The sequence below is a fragment of the Pseudorca crassidens genome, chromosome 16 (assembly GCF_039906515.1).
Source record: "Pseudorca crassidens isolate mPseCra1 chromosome 16, mPseCra1.hap1, whole genome shotgun sequence".
Taxonomy (NCBI): domain Eukaryota; kingdom Metazoa; phylum Chordata; class Mammalia; order Artiodactyla; family Delphinidae; genus Pseudorca; species Pseudorca crassidens.
Window position 1 is genome coordinate 41,240,326 of NC_090311.1, and position 23,087 is coordinate 41,263,412.

At 37.4% G+C, this 23,087-nt stretch overlaps 1 protein-coding gene across 1 annotated transcript in view; it reads right to left on the reverse strand.

Moving 5' to 3' along the window:
• Window positions 1–23,087, reverse strand: part of PCDH15 (protocadherin related 15) — a 1,039,293-nt gene that overhangs the window by 300,224 nt on the left and 715,982 nt on the right. Inside the window, exon 12 of the mRNA XM_067710150.1 lies at window positions 15,738–15,850. Within this exon, the coding sequence (XP_067566251.1) occupies window positions 15,738–15,850 (113 nt within the window). The remainder of the gene's footprint in view (window positions 1–15,737; window positions 15,851–23,087) is intronic.

A 23,087-nucleotide genomic window follows, 5' to 3' on the forward strand; every position in this document is an offset into this window, starting at 1 on the left:
TCTGTAACTTTGTATCCTTCACTCATAACCATATGTGCTCCTGACCATCAGCATGGATAAGCTGTTTCTGTATCCAGTGGTTGCGATTAATTCGTGCTGAGACATGGATGTTCTTCTAGGAGTCCCCTCTGTGACATACAGCAGGCTTTCTGGATACAGTTGACCAGGGGAAAAGGTACAGTCCATGACTAGAAAACATCATCTTTCACTGTAGGAAACTAATTGGTCCATAACGGGCTCCAGCCCAATGACCTGGATCTAATTGAATCAGGAACAGTTCACACATGCTAGTCATTTTGAACAGGACTTTTTCTCTCTCCCTTTATTTTGTATTTAACTGTTCTGAAAGTCATTATGTTATGTCCTGGACATACTAATAATGCTATGAAAAGTCACAGATTTTATCATTTGTCCCCTTCCTCCAATAAACACACACAATTTATGGATGGTGAGAGGAAAACAAAAAGCAAATTGTGTAACAATGAAAGAAGCTTTTATTTTACATTCAGCTCATATGTTGTTAATTTTTACTACAAGTTGGGAAGCCAGAAAAACATGTATTATTTGCATGATGGAGACAAAGTGATCCAACAAAAAGAGAAAGAAAACTCAAATTAGATCTATGGAAACATTTGATTTGCCCATATCTTTAAAAATAACATGTAAAGGCTCTATTATTTCTCTAACATTAGTTTGTTGTTAATATGAGTAATATTTTTGGATTGCTACTACATATTTCGTCCTCTTTGGGGTGTTTTGTATGTGCTAACCACGTATCTGTCCCCAAAGTTCACATTCTTAATCTCTATGCTATTTTGCCCCTCTAAATATGAAAACATATACCTCTGTGTTTATGCAAAAATAAAAATGTCAGTTTTATGTTTAAGGCCATACCACATGTAAGTCACAGACAGAGTAGGGCCCCAGACTCAGGTCTCCTGATTTACGAGAGCCTATACAGGGAAATTCACCACATGATTCTCTAATTTACAGACTGCAAATGAACATCCAAATTTAAGATTGATAGGAAAAATTAGTGGCAGGAAAGAAAATTAGTAAAGTAGATAATCCACATTGAATTAGAGATAAAATATGTCACTTAAAACAAATTATCATGCTTTTCTCTTTAGAAGGTTCATACACAAAACTATCATCCAATCCTCTCTTCTGTATAATATAAATAGGAATTCTCAAAAGTCTTACTTATTCTGTTCCCCTGTAGTTGCTAGTAAATGAGATGAGAAGCATAAAAAAGCAGGTCAAGTGAAACAAGGTAGTATTTAAAAAATCATCTAATCCCATAAGACAACTTTATTTATATCTACAAAGTCTGTAGTTACAAATTAAACATTATATTTAAAAGCCAGGTTTTGCTTGGAGAATTTCTGGGCATGAGTCCCATTTTCAGTAATGAGACCAAAGTAAAACTAAAGCCAAAATGGGAGAAGTATACAAAATATACTATTTAGTTACTTCGGAGAGCAAAACATTAAAAGAAACAAGCTACTCCGTTTTCAATATTAAGGCAAGCAAATATTGATAACCTCTTAGCTCCTTGAACCAGAGGACGGAGAATACAGACTAACTTTTGTCCTACTGGCTTGTGGCAAGCAATGTAATAAATTCCATGATCTCTAGTATGAACCCTTTAAAGTAGATACAATTTAGGGGGAAGAAAGAAAATAGGAAAGATTATCAAGACATTTAAATACATTCTAGGAAAGAAGAAATAAATAACTTTTTTCCTGGAAAGTCAGGAATTATTTATTATGCATCTATAGTGCCCACTTTTTACATTTTTGTGTTTGCTTTTGTCTACACTCATTCTTTCCAATTTTTCCTAAGGCCACTTCAGTTAGGCTTTTGCCCCACCACTCAAATACAGCTGTTCTTGTCAAAATTACCAGTAATTCCTACAATGCTAAACGCAATATTTATTTTTAATCCATATCTTACTTAACCTACCTTCAGCATTTAAAACATTATTCACTAGTCTTTCAAGACAACACTCTCTCTTGGTTTTCTTCCAATACTACTATCCATTTCTTCTCATTCTCATTTTCTGGTTTCTCCTTTCTTCTCCAACTTAAAATTGGGGTGGCCCTGGAGTCAGGTCTTAGTCATCTTCTCTTCCTCTTACTCACTTCCTTGCTAATCTAGTCTAATCTCATGGTTTTAAAAATCTCAGTAACTAACCCTAAATAGACATTTCTCCAAAAAAGACATACAGATGGCCAACAAATGCATGAAAATATGCTCAACATCAGTAATTATTAGAGAAATGCAAATCAAAACTACAGTGAGGTATCATCTCACACTGGTCAGAATGGCCATCATTAAAAAATCTGCAAACGATAAACGCTGGAGATGATGTGGAGAAAAGGGAATCCTCCTACACTGTTGGTGGGAATATAAATTGGTACAGCCACTATGGAGAACAGTATAGAGGTTCCTCAAAAAACTAAAAATAGAACTACCATATGACCCAGCAATCCCACTCCTGGGCATATACCTGAAGAAAAACATAATTCAAAAAGATATATGCACCACAGTGTTCATTGCAGCACTACTGACAATAGCCAGGACATGGAAGCAACCTAAGTGTCCATCAACAGAGGAACGCACAATGAAGATGTGGTACATATATACAATGGAATATTACTCAGCCATAAAAAGGAATGAAATAGTGCCATTTGCAGAGATGTAGATAGACCTAGAGATTGTCATACAGAGTGAAGTCAGAAATAGAAAAACAAATATTGTATAATATCACTTATATGTGGAATCTGGAAAAATGGTACAGATGAACTTATATTTAAAGAGAACAAAGTTATGGATACCAAGGGGGAAGGGAGGGGGTGGGATGAATTGGGAGATTAGAATACACTACTATGTATAAAATAGATAACTAATGAGAACCTACTGTAGAGCACAGGGAACTTTACTCAATGCTCTATGGTGACCTAAATGGGAAGGAAATCTAAAAAAGAGGGGATATATGTATATGTATAACTGATTCACTTTGCTGTACAGCAGAAACTAACACAACATTGTAAAACAACTATACTCCAATAAAATTTTTTTTTAAATGCCAGTAACATAATGACTCCCAATTTCTATCTCCAGCTTGGAGCTCTGAGAGTCCAGAATCTATATAAAACTGTATATGTAATAACTCTGCTTAAAGAATAACTATAAAGATAGTTATTATCTAATTATTATAGTTATTAGGTAACTACAGTAATAATTATTTTAAAATAACTATTAAATGATATGTTTATTAGATACCTGATATCTAATAAACATTTCAAATGTAACCTCTGAAAAAATGAAATTCTCATCTCCCACCTCACAAACCTATTCCACAAACAGTCTTTCCCACTTTAATAGCAGCTCCATTCTTCCAGTTGCCCAGGCCAAGAATCTTGGAGTCATCTTTACTCCTTGGTTCTTTTCACACTTCACATCTAATCTATGAGGAAATTTTATTGACTATAACTTCAAAATATATGCAGGATCTAACTACTTCTCACCTCCTCCACTATTACCACTCTGGTAGGGGCCAACCCACTATCATCTGCCACCTGGATGATTTAAACTTCTTCATCAGCTTCTACCCTTGCCAGTAGCCCTTTCTTTTATGTGCAGCTCAGTGATTTTGTTAAATATTAGTCAGATCAAGTCGCTTCTCTCATTAAAACCTCTCAGTGATTTCCAATTTGACTCAAGTCTACAGGATCTGACCTCTTACTGCTTTTATCATATTCTCCTTCTCACTAAATATGCTCTGACCATACTATATGCTGTTCCACTAAAAATCAGGCATATTCTTACCTCAGAACCTTTGCATTGGCTGTTCCCTCTACCTCAGATGTTATTCCCACAAATGTCCACATGAATTACATATCTTTTTCCACATGGCCTACACTGACCGCCTCATTTAAATTATATCCCCAGCACTGGAATTCACAATGTAATTTGCTTTTTTTATAGCACTTAACAGATAAAATATTTCAAAATTTGTTTATTATACTTGTAATTTATTGTCAGAATTATTCCACTAGAATATAACTTTCAAGATATCACGGATGTGTGACTATTCTGTTAATGTTGACTTTCCAGGCTTATTGTAGTAGCTAACATTGAATAGTCTGTCAATAAGTACTGAATGAATAAATGTTCTTTTGGTAAGAAAGTCACACACTACTGCAAAAGCAAATGATGCTGTAATGAAAAGGTGGCTTAGCAGAGTGGTATTTGTCTCCCAGTCTATATCTAACCAACTTCACAACACCTGTTAAGTCCCTTACCCTCCCTTAATCACAGTAAATGACAATTTACAAGACATCTTGATTGTGTCATAACAATACATTCAAATTCAATTCAAATACATTCAACTGTGTGATACAATATATTCAAAATACTTACAAAAAATGCCTTGCAAGAAAATGTCTTACTCAATAACTGTTAGTTGTATTACTGTTATTAAAAATAGTTTAAAGAAAATCTCCTGCTTGGAGTGATAGATGGGGAAAGAATTTAAAAGTTTTTTAAAAATTAATAATTTGTGTTTCCATCTTCTCATTTGATAATATATAATCAATGGATTTTATACTCCAAGAAATATTTCATGTCAGCAAACTTTAGAAGAAAAAACAAGTCTTATGTTAATCTAATTAATTGTCGTTTTATTTTAAAGTGTAAATTAAACGTTGCAATTAAAAAGGTAAAACCACACTTTAGTCTTGATAATTCTGATAATTTTGCATTTTTCCTATATCTATAATATTTAAAAATAAAAATGGAATTATATTGTATGTAAAAAAAAATGTCCTTTCTCTATGCATCTGTAAACCTAACCCTTTATTGCAACAAATGTCTGAGCATCATTCTTCACCAGACCTTTAAATTCTATGAGAGGGTAAACACTGTAAATTTGTCTGTTTCGTACATTGCTAAATGTTTGATCAGTTCCTGATATATGGAAGAATTCAAAAATAGGTTTGTTGTGAATTTTGTGTATTTTCAATTTCAATAGGCTATGTATATCTTTGCTTTACATAAATATTTTCTACAAATAAAATGAATGTGCCATGATTTTAATCCCCATTTTATAGATATTTACGGAGGGGTTGTTTTGGACATTAAAATGAAGCAGAAATAAATTTTTGTGAGCGTATAACATGAACACCTTAAGTTATGTGAACGCCATCTTTATTTGTGCATTTTAAAGGTTTTTCATATCTAAGCAAGCTTACCTACAGATAATTGGTATTGATATGCATTCCTGCCAGTCATATAAAGATATATAAAGGGCCACAACCTATCCTCCTCACTCACCAATTGTGGTTCCCTGTTAATAGGAATGAGGGCTGTTAATAGGTGATCTACAGTCTTCCAGAATTTATCAACATTTACATATAATACATATATAAATAAGCTGATATATATTTTTAGATACGGGGAGGTTTTTAAAATGGGCAGTGGTTTAAACAAAGAGATGTTTGCTCTGATTTGCTTTGTTTTTCACTTAGCGTATGACTTAGACATATTTTCTTGTCAGACTGAGGCAAATTGATTACTTTAGCAAGGTTCTGACTGAGTACACTCTTATAGTGCATTAACACACTTTTTTATTTGCCAGTTTTCTTGTCTGTTTCTCCTATTAAACTATAGTCTTTAATCTCTAGTTCTTAGGACCTGTTTGACCAATTTTCACAAACATCGGATACCTTAGGAAGGAAGAGGGATGGGGGGGGAGGCAAGGGGAGGGGAGAAGAGAAACAAGGAACAAAGTGTGGATGAAAGGAGGAGGGAAGGAAAACAAATGGCAAAGCCATTTCTCTATATACCAGTAGTAAATGACAGGTAACTTTCAAAAATTATGGCCACCAGATAGGGCAGTGGTTCTCAAACTTTAGTTTACATAAGACTCAGCAGGAAAGCCTATTATAAAGCATATTCCCACATGCTCCCCACAAAGATTCTGATTCATATATCTTGGACAGGGATAAGAAATCTCCCTTTTTATCAAACTCCTTGGGTGGTTATAATGTGAGTACTTTGAAAGACACCCTTCTGGGTCTGGCTACTTCATGCTTGAGCTATGCCCACACTCGAATTTCTGGAATATCTTTCTTTGTAGTCTTACTGGTTAGCAAAGATGACCAGTAAGCCTCCATGACAATACTGTATATCCAAAAAAACACTGGTGTCATGTAGCAGACTTAGTTAGCTTCTGGTAATTGATGCTACGTATAATACTACTATCAAATGGGCAGGCTGAGTGCCACTAAAAATGTTTTATGATTGTAGCATAACAAAGGATTGCATGTATACAAATGTGAATATTCTGCACATAATAAATTCAGTCTGCTACTGTTCACAGGTCAAGATCAAATCTTCTTGACATTTCATTGTTCTTAATTAATTGAAATTTAATTATGGATTATTCTATGCACACACACATATGTATGTACATATTTCTGATTATGTTGCTCTCAAATAACAGAGTCTTCCATGTTTTTTTAAGAAAACCTAAGAAGTGGGAATATTGACAAAACCTTCCATTCAGTTCTCCACCTGGGAACACTGGTAAGGTTTTTGACTAGGTTAATTGACTAAGTCAGGGTTTTAAGATCTATAAGATCTAGGGATATTCATTTGTGTATGTGGACCTATAAATTTTATCTCACATTTCACCATACCCCAATGAAAATAAGACCGAAAGTTCTGGTGTCTGATGCAAAAGTACTACAGGGAAAATCTTCATTTAATCTTTATGGAAACTTCTACAACTGTAGGCTCAATCAGGACCTCTGACATGTATTTATTTACTTATTTGTCTGTTTCTTTAATTACTATTTTAATTTTATACTGCCTTACCAAGTTCCCAAGTGATTTTAAAATATGGCTATATCTCAAATTTAAGTTCCCTGAAAATCACATGGGCATCTTGATTCAGTGCATAGAGCCCTAAAATCTTCCTTTCAAAAACAAGCACATCACATGATCCTAACATGTCCAATCAATAGCCCTTTGGATCAATTGCTGTCTAGCATTTTGACTCCTCTCACACATGTTTGTAGGCAGCTGTTACACTCAAAAAAAGCCAAGGTGGAACACCTTAGGTCAATTCTTCTCTAGCCTCTTATGCAAGCTGTTACTGTTTTCAGTCTTTAAGTAAAGTCTCAAATTTCAGTTTGGACCTGAGAGTCGGAAGTAAAAGTGGAGGAACCTCACTTATATACGGGAGTTCTCCACAGGATCCTGTTCAGCTCACTAAACTCTACAAGGGCTGGGGGTTGAAGCCCCAGTGACTGTAAAAGGTTACATTTCCCTTCTTTGTACACACATTTTTCTTTTGGAACGTCTTAGGGAGAGATGGCTGTGGTAAGCCTGTGTTCCCTGGATCAAAGATCATAGTAATATTGCCGACTAATTAATAATTATAATAAGTGCATTCTATTGCTTCTAGACCCTTGTTATACTATTATATTGCTTTAAAACCTACAGAAACTTCATTTATTTAAACTTTACTACTCTAAAAATTAAAGAATACATAGTCTGACAACAGCCTATTTATGATAATTACTAAAAATATTTAAGAACTTGCAAAACCATAAAATAATTTATCAGATAAAACACAAAGAATTGTTTTGTATCTTATACAACTGATTTGTTTGTAATGCCATAAGCATAGCGAAAGAGTGCATTTCTGTTTGGAAATAAAAACATTTTTGGTTTGACAAAAAAGAAAAGATATCTTTACTAGACAGACTATAAACAATGCACTCCCAAAGGGGTTTATAATATGACAACAAAATAATATTGACACACTTCCCATCTAGAAAATATTTTTAAAGTACATTCTATCTTCATTTGATGTAAGAATATGCTCACCGGACTTCCCTGGTGGTGCAGTGGTTGAGAGTCCACCTGCCGATCCAGGGGACACGGGTTCGTGCCCCGGTCCAGGAGGATCCCACATGCCGCGGAGCGGCTGGGCCCGTGAGCCATGGCCGCTGAGCCTGCGCGTCTGGAGCCTGTGCTCCGCAGTGGGAGAGGCCACAACAGTGAGAGGCCCGCGTACCGCAACCTTGGAGCTTCTGTATATTTTTCAATAATAAAAATCTTTCTCTGTGCTTAAAGCTTGAGATATAAACTGACACTAGAATGACTAAGGCAATTTTGAATGATTTAAAGAAGAAAAACCCAGTTGCTCCCAGAGAGACCACAGATTCAGAAAACTCCTGCCAAGCACAGATATATCACACTATTTGGCTGGTGGTTTGAACATGAGAATCATCTTGCCTATAAATAGCACGGTGAGCCAGAGACAAAATTATGATCGTGATGGTGTAGTAACTTTTTTCTGGAGTGCTTCTAATTCATGTTGTATTCCCCTTATTTTGCCCTGCCCTTCACTTCCTCATCCAGCAAATGTCTATGCTGGATTCTGATTCCATTCCCACAGAGTATCCTCTCCACTAGGAGAAAGCTCTCTCCTAAGGTGCCTTTGTGAACTGGTTGACTGGAATAGTCCATCCTGGAATATCTGAATTTCAAAAAATCATCAGTATACAAAAAAAGTCTGTCTCTAAGTGGGTTATTTTTCAGAGCCTGGAAGGTAATGAGAATGGGAGTTTTTCCTATGTACTAGTCTGTTCTTGAGAAAAAACTAGTGGAAAGACCTGTTTAGCTTTCAAGTCTTTAGATATACCCTTTAAATTTCATTTTCTATGCAACAACCAAGAAGCCTATGAAGAAAGGTTACTTGAGAACATTCATGTAGGAGGGTTAAGGCAGTTTCTGTGTATGAAGGGGTGTGTAGTGGGGAGATATGGCAAGGTCCGCTCAGAGTGACTTTCACGTGAACATTCTACAATATTTAGACTTGCTGTTGTACTCTTACAATGACCTTTGCAGACAAGAGGGCCTTGCCAAAATCAAGGGACTGTGATGAGAATGGATAAATTGCTTCCCTTCTTCCAAGCAGTTGCAGGTCACCTTGTGAAGAAGGAAAGAGGCCAAGTAAAATACCACTTCTGTGTGTCTTTTGTCATCTTACACATTTGGACAGCCACTATATTCAACTGCTGTATTCTATTTCTGTTCTAACTAACCTGGCAGGATGAATAATAACATGAGAAAAGAGGACACCATATATTCTTTCCTTATATTAATTTCCATAATTGTCATAATAGTCAATTAATTTAGCCTAGTACTTAGAAGTTTTAGAAATGTGAACAAGCAGGAGTAAACAAAAGGATACAGTGTTCTTTTTGAAGAAACAAACAATGTTTTATGTGACAATCTACTAAACTGAAAAAAATAGAACGTAAAATTAAAAGATGAACATCTAGCAAATGTATCAAATATGTCAGTGGATTTCTAAAAGTGCATTATTCAGTAAGACATCAATGGAGGGATTGTTGTTTCATTACTGATAAGAACTAATACCTGAAATTTCGGTGGGATAATTTTCTTTAAAACATTCAAAGGACTTTCACTCTTAATGGACTTAAACCTCCTTACCTTATAGATCTTGCTATTGGGCAGAGGAAGTGAGCTTACTTTTCACTTAACTGCTGAACTAAGATGTGAGATATGTGTATTTTATTCCTTCAATAGGAATCCATAAGAATAGAGAGAGGCATATATGGCTAGAATATTTCCAGAATTATGAAAGTATGTCATTTATAGAATTTGTCTTTCTTCCTATGGCTGGACAACATCAGCTCTGTTTTTTTTTTTTTTTTTTTCTTATCATAACCCTGGCTCACTGGAAGATCCTACTCAATCTTTCTCAAAGGGAGCATCTAAGCCCTTGTTCTCTCCTTTTAATTTCTCTATTTGTGTGTATCTCTCTCTCATTTTTTTTTTGATAAACTGACAATCCATACACCACAGCAGAATGATAGTAACTTATATTTCACATTCTCCTTAACAGATTTAATGAATTTTGATAGCTCTCTCATGTTCATGGGGGATGCCATCCTTTTTATTTTGAGAAGTGATGACTAATGATCTGTGACTTCTTACTGTGTCTGTCCGCCCCTAATGCCTGATCTTTCAAATCAACAAAGTTTTCTGTTGGAATTTCATGTAGTGGGCAATTTGTCAACTGGCTTAAAGGCAATATGGAGCAGCATGATCTATTTTTTTGTGTTAGCAATATCTATTGGCAATGTCGGGAGATGGACAGGATGCATGAAAAAGAGGCTAAAATCTTAGAGATCACTTGTGTGGGATGGCAGGCCTTGAGAATGAAACCTAGAGAACTGCAGTGGGCATGGAGAGTTGGGGGAGACATTCAAGAGAAATTCCAGATGTATCTGGATAGGACTTGAAAAGTGAATGGATAGGGCCATACAGGAGCTGGTGTCTCAAAAGAACTGGGAACTCCTAGCTTGGGTGACAAGCTGATTGTAATATTATTAATTGAAAGAAAGAAGCCGAGGTTTCAAACAGATGTATATACTTTACTATGTTAATTTGATGCAATTGGAAAATACTAGGAGTAGTTATTCAGCCAGTACTTGGAAATACAGATGTAGAAATCGGAAGGGAAATATGTCTAAAAGTACAATTTCCATACTTTCCATACCTCTTCCTTGAGGCAGAGCTTTCATACATTTCTGTCTCCTCAACACCAAGCAAAATATCAGGCACTTAATAGGCACTAAGAAAGGATTTGGCAAATTGAAAACTAGGAAATGTCATATGGCTTAAAGATAGTGAATCCTAGTTACCCACCGAATTCCTAAGCAGTAAAGTAAAATTGATATCATTATTCAAATAGAGGCCAAATATTTTCTAGGGTTGTGGCATTAGAGATTCATGTGTAGGATCAAGGGCTGTAGTCACTGTTCTTGTAGGCCTCAATCATTTCTTGCACGCTGTTGTCCTGTGACTCTCAAATTGCTAAAGCAAAGTAACTCGCCAGGAGAACTGGCAAATTAACTCTACTATTCAAGCTCACCAGTTTCAATTCTGTGGCTCATTGTCTGTGTAAAATATGTATATTTTCCTTAGAAGGAGAATTTTTTGTTTGTTTGTTTAAATACAGTCATAAATAGCTTTAAACTGTCTTAATATAGGTATGGCTTTTTTCCAGGAATTGAATTTATTCGACAAGTTCCTTGCACCTTTATTCTTGACAGAGGCAGGATAAAATTCTATCAAATACAGGCACTTTCAAATATATGTATTTAAATGCAATGAAGATGCAGTACCCAAATCCAGCAGCCTTAAAAGATTTACTGTGCCAGGGAGAAAGCCATTACAAGAAATATGTATTGAGCACTTTTTTTTTTTTTTTTTTTGCGGTACGCAGGCCTCTCACTGTTGTGGCCTCTCCTGTTGCGGAGCACAGGCTCCGGACGCGCAGGCTCAGCAGCCATGGCTCACGGGCCCAGCCGCTCCGCGGCATGTGGGATCTTCCCGGACCGGGGCACGAACCCGCGTCCCCTGCATCAGCAGGCGGACTCTCAACCACTGTGCCGCCAGGGAAGCCCTTGAGCACTTTTATACATTGTACGCGGATAGACTTATGGGCTTGGGCCACAATGTTGAAGAAATATATTACAATCTGCCCTCCCTCCTATAAAGGTCAGGGGAAAATAAACAGGCAAATTCTATATAGAATGATCAAAGCCACCATAGGGACTAGTAGGATGCAAGGAAGGGCTTCCGATCAGTGGTCATGCCTTTCCAGAGGAACTGTCTGTCTTAGCATACAAAGCATCAATGAAATATCAGTGTGAATTAGACTGTTGATTAAAAAAAAAAAAAAAGGAGGAATGATTCAGGAAGAACAGCAAATGCCTGGAGGCTAGAAAGAGCATGGTGAGTTTAAGGCAGTGCAAGTGTTTGAGTATGGCTGGCAGAGAAAAGTATGCAGGGTGACTGATGAGAGCTGAGGGTTAATTATGCCCATTATGTGGAAAGAAAAGATGTTAAAGGTCAGCCTGCTAGGCAGTATAAGTAGGTCAATGAACAACAACATGAAAATCAGAGGGACCATGATACAGTGATATTTGTGGTATCATTGTGACCCTTGCTATTAGTTGTTAATTAAAGAGATTTAGACAGGTACTTCCCTGGTGGTACAGTGGTTAAGAATCCGCCTGCCAATGCAGGGGCCACAGGTTCGAGCCCTGGTCCAGGAAGATCCCACATGCCGCGTAGCAACTAACCCCATGCGCCACAACTACTGAGTCTGTGCTCTAGAGCTTGCAAGCCACAACTGCTGAGCCCTCAAGCCACAACTACGGAAGCCTGTGTGCCTAGAGCCCATGATCCGCAACAAAAGAAGCCACCGCAATGAGAAGCACGTGCACTGCAACAAAGAGTAACCCGCACGCAGCAATGAAGACCCTATGCAGCCAAAAATAAATAAATAAAAGAAATAAATTTTTTAAAAAGTGAGATTTAGACAAAAAAATTATGTTTGAGCAACTGAAAGACAGTGAATTATTGATAATTTAACCATTTAATGCTTGTATTAGATGCCCAGAGTATAAATATATAAATTATTAATATTTTTTAAAAAATACTGCACTTCTAATAATGAAGATGAATGTTCTGGACTTTGTTAGAGACACTCCATGCATGAACTAATTCATCATCATCTAGAATCTAAAATGTGCTCTCATATTTCTATTGCATAATTATTTTTTGCTGTATAACTATGGTGATTGCATAAACTTCCATCCAAACTGGGACATTTTTGAGGGTGAAAGATGTGTTATAAATAATTACACAAGGACAATAGGCATAAACATGAACGGTCCTGGGCAAACCCAGGACTGGCTATGATTCTTATTCAAAATGTGTGTTTCATTTTAAAGTGTGCTTAAATGATTGCAATTATGTAAAATTTGGAATAGTGTTTTGAAATGGAACACCCTTTTCTCTTTTAATTAGATGTGTTTTAATCCTTTAATATTTTAAAGCTGGTGACCTACTCCATTTTGCCTTCCTAGTTTCACCTTCACATTTTTGTCAGTATACTTAGTAAATAACTGGCAGAAATAGATAAAATGAAGATGATAAATTTCTAATTTGTGACACCAGCTGTTAAATATGCATACAGCTTTTTAAAGCAGAATTCTTCTTCAAAGTCTAAAAGAGGATACTTCATTGTATTTTATTTTTCCTTAGCTTCCAAAACAGAAATTGGGATCAAGTCCAATAAAAAAAAATTATGGCCAATGAAAAATGAAGCATTATTAAAATAAGAAAAAGGGAAGAATTTGAAAGACTTACTGCAGAGGAGAACTACCAGATTGTAGCACTCCAATGGATCCTTATACAAGGATATATACTAAGCTAATATTCAAGCAAGTGGCACATTATTATTCTTACAGATTGATACCTTTGCTTATTATCCCCTTGACTGCACACAAAACACAATAATTTGAATCTAATAATGTCAGTAAAAACTTCCATTAATAATATAAAGTGTTATTAAAACAAAAAAAATTATCTGTGGCTTGTCCCAATTGATTTTTGTTTCTATAATTGATAGACTGAGTTTCACTATACCTGGGTACACCAGGACAACTGACTTTGATAATAAAGAAAAATAACTGATTTCAGATTCCAAGTGGGGCAGTTTGGAAACAGTGCTTTGTCAAGTTTCTTAACTCCCACAGAGTGCAGCACCACAGGGCTCCAGGTAGATCCACAGGAGACGATGGAAACACATTTTGGAGTTTTATGTAGTCCAATGATAATTAAAATAAAACCATGCAAGATGAATCTCATGCGTGACTATTTTACATAAATGGTAAAAAGAGCCTTTCTTTGTTGAATGACTCCCAAACCCCTACTGAATGAAATCCAAGGAAATTGCAGTCGAACATAAGGCTCTCTCCAGGGTCTGGCTCTATACCTCATTTCCCTGTTAACTGCTCGTAGCCTGGTACATCATGCCTCCAAGCTTTTGCTTCTGTTCTTCCTTATGGTCAAACGTATTTCCTGCTTTCATTCATTAGCCAAAGCCATCCAATACAACACTGAGCCTGGGATAATCCCCAGAAAATTTTCCCTGAGTCCCAGATTAATTTAAATGTCCTTAATCTGTGCTTCGTTAGAGCTTTTACATTGCCTTCCTGTTAGCAGTTGATGTGTTGTATTTGGTTTATCAGCTTACGTGATTCTTTCCCCTTCTAGACTACCCATTCTTCAAGGACAAAGAAACAATCAATAAATACAGAATCTAGTGTGTATAACATAATCGGTGCTAACAAAATATGTCCTAATTTGAGCTAAAATTAAATGTATCGATGTATTATTGTTTGCAGTTGCACTGACAGATAATTAAACCATTTCTAAGGAAATGCATCTTGGTGAAGTGAAATAAGTATGGCTTTAGCTTAGATAAACTTAAATTTGAATTTCAATTCTGCTGCTTATTAGTGATGTAACTCTGATTCAATCACTTGCCCTATCTGAACTTTAGTTTTGACATTTGTACCCATAAGCATAGTACTAAGTACTAAGGTTGTGGCTATAAAATATACATAAAACACCCTGTACAATGTACATGCTCAGTAAGCTTCTTTACCTTACTTCCTTTTCTTTTAACACTTCTAAATTTTAAAAAAAATGCCATAGGGCTGCATATCTATATCTATTTTTTGCATGTTTAGATATGAAAAAGTCAGACAATACATACTAGACATACTGTGTGTCCTTGCTTATTTCTGTTCTTTTACTTAAAATGCTTTTCTCCTAGCCCCGATCTCTATTTGGTAAATTCATACTCTCCTTTCACTGCTCAGCTCAAATCTTACCTTCTCAGTAAAGTCTCTAAGAATTAACGGATAGATCATCTGGGTTTCCACAATACCTTTGTAAATGATTTTATTACAATATATTATATATTATTAAATCAAAATTGTAATGCCAAATGGATTCCCTTAGCTTTGAAAAATTTTGTGGTTGAAGATCATTTTTCAAAATAAATAATGAAACATATACTAAAATAATTTCTGGACAAGCAAGATCTTTTTGTTTTAGTTTTGAAAAAGCAATAACATTTAAAAACATAACACATTATTAAAATAAAAATATATATAAATCCAGGCACTTTTTTTTTTTTTTTTTTGCGGTACGCGGGCCTCTCACTGCTGTGGCCTCTCCCGTTGTGGAGCACAGGCTCCGGACACACAGGCTCAGCGGCCATGGCTCACAGGCCCAGCTGCTCCATGGCATGTGGGATCCTCCCGGACCGGAGCACAAACCCGTGTCCCCTGCATCGGCAGGCGGACTCCCAACCACTGTGCCACCAGGGAAGCCCCAGGCACTTTTTAAATACATTCATTGGTTAAGCTTTTGTGGTCAAAAATTAAATCCACTTGGTAAAAAACAAACAAACAAATAGGAAACAAAACCTAAACTAAATGTTAGAAGATATAATAAATTATAGTATGTAGAATTACATACATTTGACCAAGGCATTTATTACATATAAAAATATCAGTATTTGAATAGCACTGTAATATAAAAAGTTATGTTAAAGAAAAGCAACACAGATAATGTGTTAGAACTGTTGCACTTCACCTTTTTAAAGAAAAATTGGCTAATTGCAGTTCAAATTAATTTTAATTTTTATAGCTTAAAAGTCCCTACAGTAGCCTCTAGAGGATTCGCTGATAAACACAAGAACATTAGAACGTTAGCTATATTTATAAACCCAAGAACGTTAAGCAATTAGTTAAATTTACCTTAATAACCAAATCAAACTTCTGGTGAAAGTCTCTATTTACTGGCTCCAGGAGACTAAGTTCTGCAGTCCTTGGATGCATATGAAAAAATCGTGGGTAATCCTCAGGAGTCCCTGAAAGACATTGATATTTCAGCACTTAATTGAGAACAATAAGTAATATGTGTATTTGCTATATCTATTTCCCTTCATTAACTGAGGAACAAAATCATAATTTTATTAGTAAATTAAGTTTCAAAATTATACAGTCTAGGGAAAGCAGATGCAAATGTGGTATATCATTCATTAGTTTATGAGTAAGAGGGTGAAAATACCTGTTTGGATGATTTTCCAAATATCTTTTATTAAGTGAGTAATTAATTTGAAACTTCATCACATAAAAGAGATATAAAGTGTATTGAGAACAAATTTTGAATTATAAAATTGTATTTTAGTGGTACATAAATCTTAATTATAATCTGCATCGCCTTTCACCATATCTTGTGACAATGACTAGTAATTTGTACCAAATTGCTTGGAAATTAAAATAAGAATATTCTGTTCTAGCTGGGCAAGTATTTTTTCTTAAGATAAGTGTTCAGCTGAATAACTCAATCATATGAAATAAATAAAATATTTTGAATTACTCAGTGTCTACAGAGGATATTTCTTTTTTTTGCGGTACGCAGGCCTCTCACTGTTGTGGCCTCTCCCGTTGCGGAGCACAAGCTCTGGACGCGCAGGCTCAGCGGCCATGGCTCATGGGCCCAGCTGCTCCGTGGCATGTGGGATCTTCCCGGACCGGGGCACGAACCCGCGTCCCCTGCATTGGCAGGCGGACTCTCAACCACTGCGCCACCAGGGAAGCCCGACAGAGGATATTTCTTAAATGCAGCCATTTTAGTAAGTTGAAATTTCCTTGAATTGTATCATTTTCCTTTGTATACTACAACATTCTTTTTTCCCAAAGTGAAAATAAAGTGGAAGTCAAATCATATAACTGTGGAATATATGCATTTAGCATAATAATAATGATAAGAATAAAATAATACGGCTGCCAATTATTGAATCCTACACTGTACTAACTGCTTTATATAAGTAATCATTGATAACTCTGTAAATCATTCCCATTTTACACAGGAGAACTTAGGAGATTTGCAATATTAAGTAATTTGTCCAAAGTCAAAGAGACAATGTCAGACAGAACTTGCATTCAAATCTAGGTTGACAGATGCCAAAAATATCCAAAAATGCGTTAATTGCTATACTGTTTTGCTTCAACTATGAGACAAGAAAGAAAATTTTCCTGGGCATTATGTGAGGGGAGAAAATGTATGCCAGTAAAATAGACTTTAAAATCCAGAAATTAGGGCTTCCCTGGTGGCACAGTGGTTGAGAGTCCGCCTGCCGATGCAGAGGACACGGGTTCGTGCCCCGGTCCGGGAAGATCAGACATGCCGGGGAGCGGTTAGGCCCGTGAGCCATGGCCGCTGAGCCTGTGCGACCGGAGCCTGTGCTCCGCAACAGGAGAGGCCACAACAGTGAGAGGCGCGCGTACCGCCAAAAAAAAAAAAAAAAAAAAAAAAAAATCCAGAAATAGTCAAAATTGCATTTGAAAATTGAGCTTATGATAAAGGAGTCATCTCAAAATAATAACGGAAAATGGATTTTTGAATAGGAGCATTAACCTAATAGGAGAGACAGAAAATGATAAAATTGTGTCTATTCTTCATACAATATACTAGAGTAAACCCCAAATGGATAAGATATTCATGCACAATAAGCAATAAAACAACAGCTAGTAATAGATGAAAACATGGATGAATTCTATTCTAATGTGAGAGTGGGCATAACTTTCCTACCTATGGCTCAAAATAAAGAATTAATAAGGAAAAAGAGTGATAAATTTAATGGCATTACAAATTGCATGGCAAAACACAATAAACAAAGTAAAACTGCAGGTGACAAACTAGGGAAATATTTGTATTTACGTCAGAGACAAAGGCTCATATCCCTAACATATGTACATTTTCAAATTAGGAAAGTAAAAGATCAGCAATATATTTATTAAAAAATTTTGGGATAGAGAATGAACAGATGGTTCACAGAAAGAGAAAGGCAGATGACTCTTGACTGCACACAAAGATATTCACCTTTATACATAAGAAGAAAAACTCAAAACCACACTGAGATTCTATTTCTCTCTTGCTCAGTTAGCAATGGTCCAAGGTGGATGCCAAAATCCATGAACTGAATTTTTGCTAATGATCCCACCATTTTTCTCACTATACTGGTTCAAATCTCCTTATTCCTCTAATACAACTCTGCATATATTTTCCAAATGATTCTTCCTTGTCTGTCATTCTCCCCATGGTTTTCACTTACACAGTGTTTGCTCATTCAGAGTCTTGTCATTTCATTCTTCTACCACTGTGATAGCCTCCTAAATCTTCTAACATCCCATTTACTTATAATCACTGAAATGAACGTTACTTGAAATAAATGCCACTTTCCTCTCCCAGTTAGCTAGATACAATTTTTACTTATTGTTTACTGTGGTGATCCCCAAAGTAGGATTGAGGAAAAAATATCAAACCTCTTGGAACAGGTTAAGCTGGCGGAAGAGGAACAGGTTAAGATGGCGGAAGAGAAAGACGCGGAGATCACCTTCCTCCCCACAGATACATCAGAAATACATCTACACGTGAAACAACTCCTACAGAACACCTACTGAACGCTGGCAGAAGACCTCAGACCTCCCAAAAGGCAAGAAACTCCCCACGTACCTGGGTAGGGAAAAAGAAAAAAGAATAAACAGAGACAAAAGGATAGGGACGGGACCTGCACCAGTGAGAGGCAGCTGTGAAGGAGTTTTCCATACACTAGGAAGCCCCTTCGCGGGCGGAGACTGCGGGTGGCGGAGGGGAAAAGCTTCGGAGCCACAGAGGAGAGCACAGCAACAGGGGTGCGAAGGCAAAGCGGAGAGATTCCCGCACAAAGGATCGGTGCCGACCGGCACTCACCAGCCCGAGAGGCTTGTCTGCTCCCCCGCCACAGCGGGCGGGGCTGTGAGCAGAGGCTCAAGCTTCGGTCAGAGCGCAGGGAGAGGACTGGGGTTGGCGGCGTGAACACAGCCTGCAGGGGGATAGTGCGCCACGGCTAGCCGGGAGGGAGTCCGGGGAAAAGTCTGGGCCTGCCGAAGAGGCAAGAGACTTTTTCTTACCTCTTTGTTTCCTGGTGCACGAGGAGAGGGGATTAAGAGCGCTGCTTAAAGGAGCTCCAGAGACCGGTGCGAGCCGCGGCTAAAAGCGCGGACCCCAGAAACGGGCATGAGACGCTAAGGCTGCTGCTGCCGCCACCAAGAAGCCTGTGTGCGAGCACAGGTCACTATCCACACCCCGCTTCCGGGGAGCCTGTGCGGCCCGCCACTGCCAGGGTCCCGGGAGCCAGGGTCAACTCCTCCAAGAGAACGCACGGCGCGCCTCAGGCTGGTGCAACGTCACGCAGGCCTCTGCCGCCGCAGGCCCGCCCCGCACTCCGTGCCCCTCCCTCCCCCTCGGCCTGAGTGAGCCAGAGCCACCGAATCAGCGGCTTCTTTAACCCCGTCCTGTCTGAGCGTCCTGTCTGAGCAAAGAACAGACGCCTTATGGCGACCTACACGCAGAGGCGGGGCCAATTCCAAAGCTGAGCCCCTGGGAGCTGTGAGAACAAAGAAGAGAAAGGGAAATCTCTCCCAGCAGCCTCAGAAGCAGCAGATTAAAGCTCCACAATCAACTTGATATACCCTGCATCTGTGGAATACGTGAATAGACAACGAATCATCCCAAATTAAGGAAGTGGACTTTAGGAGCAAGATCTATGATTATTTCCCCTTTTCCTCTTTTTGTGTGTATGTGTATGCTTCTGTGTGAGATTTTGTCTGTATAGCTTTGCTTCCAACATTTGTCCTAGGGTTCTATCTGTCCGTTTTTTTTCTCTTAATAATTATATTTTTAGTTTAATAACTTTATTATATGTCATCTTTATCTACTTTTTTCCTTCCTTCCCTCCCTCCTTCCTTCCTTCCTCCCTCCCTCGCTCCTTTCTTTCTTTCTACTTCTACTAATTCTTTCTTTCTACTTTTTCTCCCTTTTATTCTGAGCCGTATGGATGAAAGGCTCTTGGTGCTCCAGCCAAGAGTCAGTGCTGTGCCTCTGAGGTGGGAGAGCCACCTTCAGGACACTGGTCAACAAGAGACCTCCCACCTCCACATAATATCAAAAGGCAAAAATCTCCCAAAGATCTCCATCTCAACACCAGCACCCAGCTTCACTGAACGACCAGCAAGCTACAGTGCTGGACATCCTATGCCAAACAACTAGCAAGACAGGAACACAACCTCACCCATTAGCAGAGAGGCTGCCTAAAATCATAATAAGTCCACAGACACCCCAAAACACACCACCAGACGTGGACCTGCCCACCAGAAAGACAAGATCCAGCCTCATCCACCAGAACACAGGCACTAGGCCCCTCCACCAGGAAGCCTACAAACCCACTAAACCAACCTTAGCCACTGGGGACAGACACCAAAAACAACGGGAACTACGATCCTGCAGCCTGCAAAAAGGAGACCCCAAACACAGTAAGATAAGCAAAATGAGAAGACAGAAAAACACACAGCAGATGAAGGAGCAAGATAAAAACCCACCAGACCTAACAAATGAAGAGGAAATAGGCAGTCTACCTGAAAAAGAATTCAGAATAATGATAGTAAAGATGATCCCAAATCTCGGAAATAGAATAGACAAAATGAAAGAAACATTTAACAAGGACCTAGAAGAACTAAACATGAAACAAACAATGATGAACAACACAATAAATGAAATGAAAATACTCTAGATGGGATCAATAGCAGAATAACTGAGGCAGAAGAACGGATAAGTGACCTGGAAGATAAAATAGTGGAAATAATTACTGCAGAGCAGAATAAAGAAAAAAGAATGAAAAGAACTGAGGACAGTCTCAGAGACCTCTGGGACAACATTAAATGCACCAATATTCGAATTATAGGGGTTCCAGAAGGAGAAGAGAAAAAGAAAGGAACTGAAAAATATTTGAAGAGATTATAGTTGAAAACTTCCCTAATATGGGAAAGGAAATAGATAATCAAGTCTAGGAAGCACAGAGAGTCCCACACAGCATAAATCCAAGGAGAAATACGTCAAGACACATATTCATCAAACTGTCAAAAATTAAATACAAAGAAAACATATTAAAAGCAGCAAGGGAAAAACAACAAATAACACACAAGGGAATCCCCATACGGTTAACAGCTGATCTATCAGCAGAAACTCTGTAAGCCAGAAGGGAGTGGCAGGACATATTTAAAGTGATGAAGGAGGAAAACCTGCAACCAAGATTACTCTACCCAGCAAGGATTTCATTCAGATTTGATGGAGAAATTAAAACCTTTACAGACAAGCAAAAGCTGAGAGAGTTCAGCACCACCAAACCAGCTCTACAACAAATGCTAAAGGAACTTCTCTCGGCAAGAAACACAAGAGAAGGAAAAGACCTACAATAACAAACCCAAAACAATTTAGAAAATGGGAATAGGAACATACATATTGATAATTACCTTAAATGCAAATGGACTAAATGCTCCCACCAAAAGACACATTAGCTGAATGGATACAAAAACAAGACCCATATATATGCTGTCTACAAGAGACCCACTTCAGACCTAGAGACACAAACAGACTGAAACTAAGGCGATGGAAAAAGATATTCCATGCAAATTGAAACAAAAAGAAACCTGGAGTAGCAATTCTCATATCAGACAAAATAGATTTTAAAATAAAGAATATTAGAAGAGACAAAGAAGGACACTACATAATGATCAAGGGATCGATCCAAGAAGAAGATGTAACAATTATAAATATTTATGCACCCAACATAGTAGCACCTCAATATATAAGGCAAATACTAACAGCCATAAAAGGGGAAATCGACAGTCACACACTCACAGTAGGGGACTTTAACACCCCACTTTCACCAATGGACAGATCATCCAAAATGAAAATAAATAAGGAAACACAAGCTTTAAATGATACATTAAACAAGATGGACTTAATTGATATTTATATGACACTCCATCCAAAAACAACAGAATACACATTTTTCTCAAGTGCTCATGGAACATTCTCCAGGATAGATCATATCTTGGGTCACAAATCAAGCCTTGGTAAATTTAAGAAAATTGAAATAGTATCAAGTATCTTTTCCAACCACAATGCTATGAGACTAGATATCAATTACAGGAAAAGATCTGTAAAAAATACAAACACATGGAGGCTAAACAATACACTACTTAATAACGAACTGATCACTGAAGAAATCAAAGAGGAAATTTAAAAATACCTAGAAACAAATGACAATGGAGACATGACGACCCAAAATCTATGGGATGCAGCAAAAGCAGTTCTAAGAGGGAAGTTTATAGCAATACAATCCTACCTTAAGAAACAGGAAACATCTCGAATAAACAACCTAAACTTGCACCTCAAGCAATTAGAGAAAGAAGAACAAAAAACCCTCAAAGTTAGCAGAAGGAAAGAAATCATAAAAATCAGATCAGAAATAAATGAAAAAGAAATGAAGGAAACGATAGCAAAGATCAATAAAATTAAAAGTTGGTTCTTTGAGAAGATAAACAAAATTGATAAACCATTAGCCAGACTCATCAGGAAAAAAAGGGAGAAGACTCAAATCAATAGAATTAGAAATGAAAAAGGAGAAGTAATAACCGACACTGCAGAAATACAAAAGATCATGAGAGATTACTACAAGCAACTCTATGCCAATAAAATGAACAACCTGGAAGAAATGGTCAAATTCTTAGAAATGCACAACCTGCCAAGACTGAATCAGGAAGAAATAGAAAATATGAACAGACCAATCACAAGCACTGAAATTGAAACTGTGATTAAAAATCTTGCAACAAGCAAAAGCCCAGGACCAGATGGCTTCACAGGCGAATTCTATCAAACATTTAGAGAAGAGCTAACACCTATCCTTCTCAAACCCTTCCAAAATATAGCAGAGGGAGGACCACTCCCAAACTCATTCTATGAGGCCACCATCACCCTGATACCAAAACCAGACAAGGATGTCACAAAGAAAGAAAACTACAGGCCAATATCACTGGAACATAGATGCAAAAATCCTCAACAAAATACTAGCAAACAGAATCCAACAGCACATTAAACGGATCATACACCATGATCAAGTGGGATTTATTCCAGGAATCCAAGGATTCTTCAATATACGCAAATTAATCAACATGATACGCCATATTAACAAATTGAAGGAGAAAAACCATATGATCATC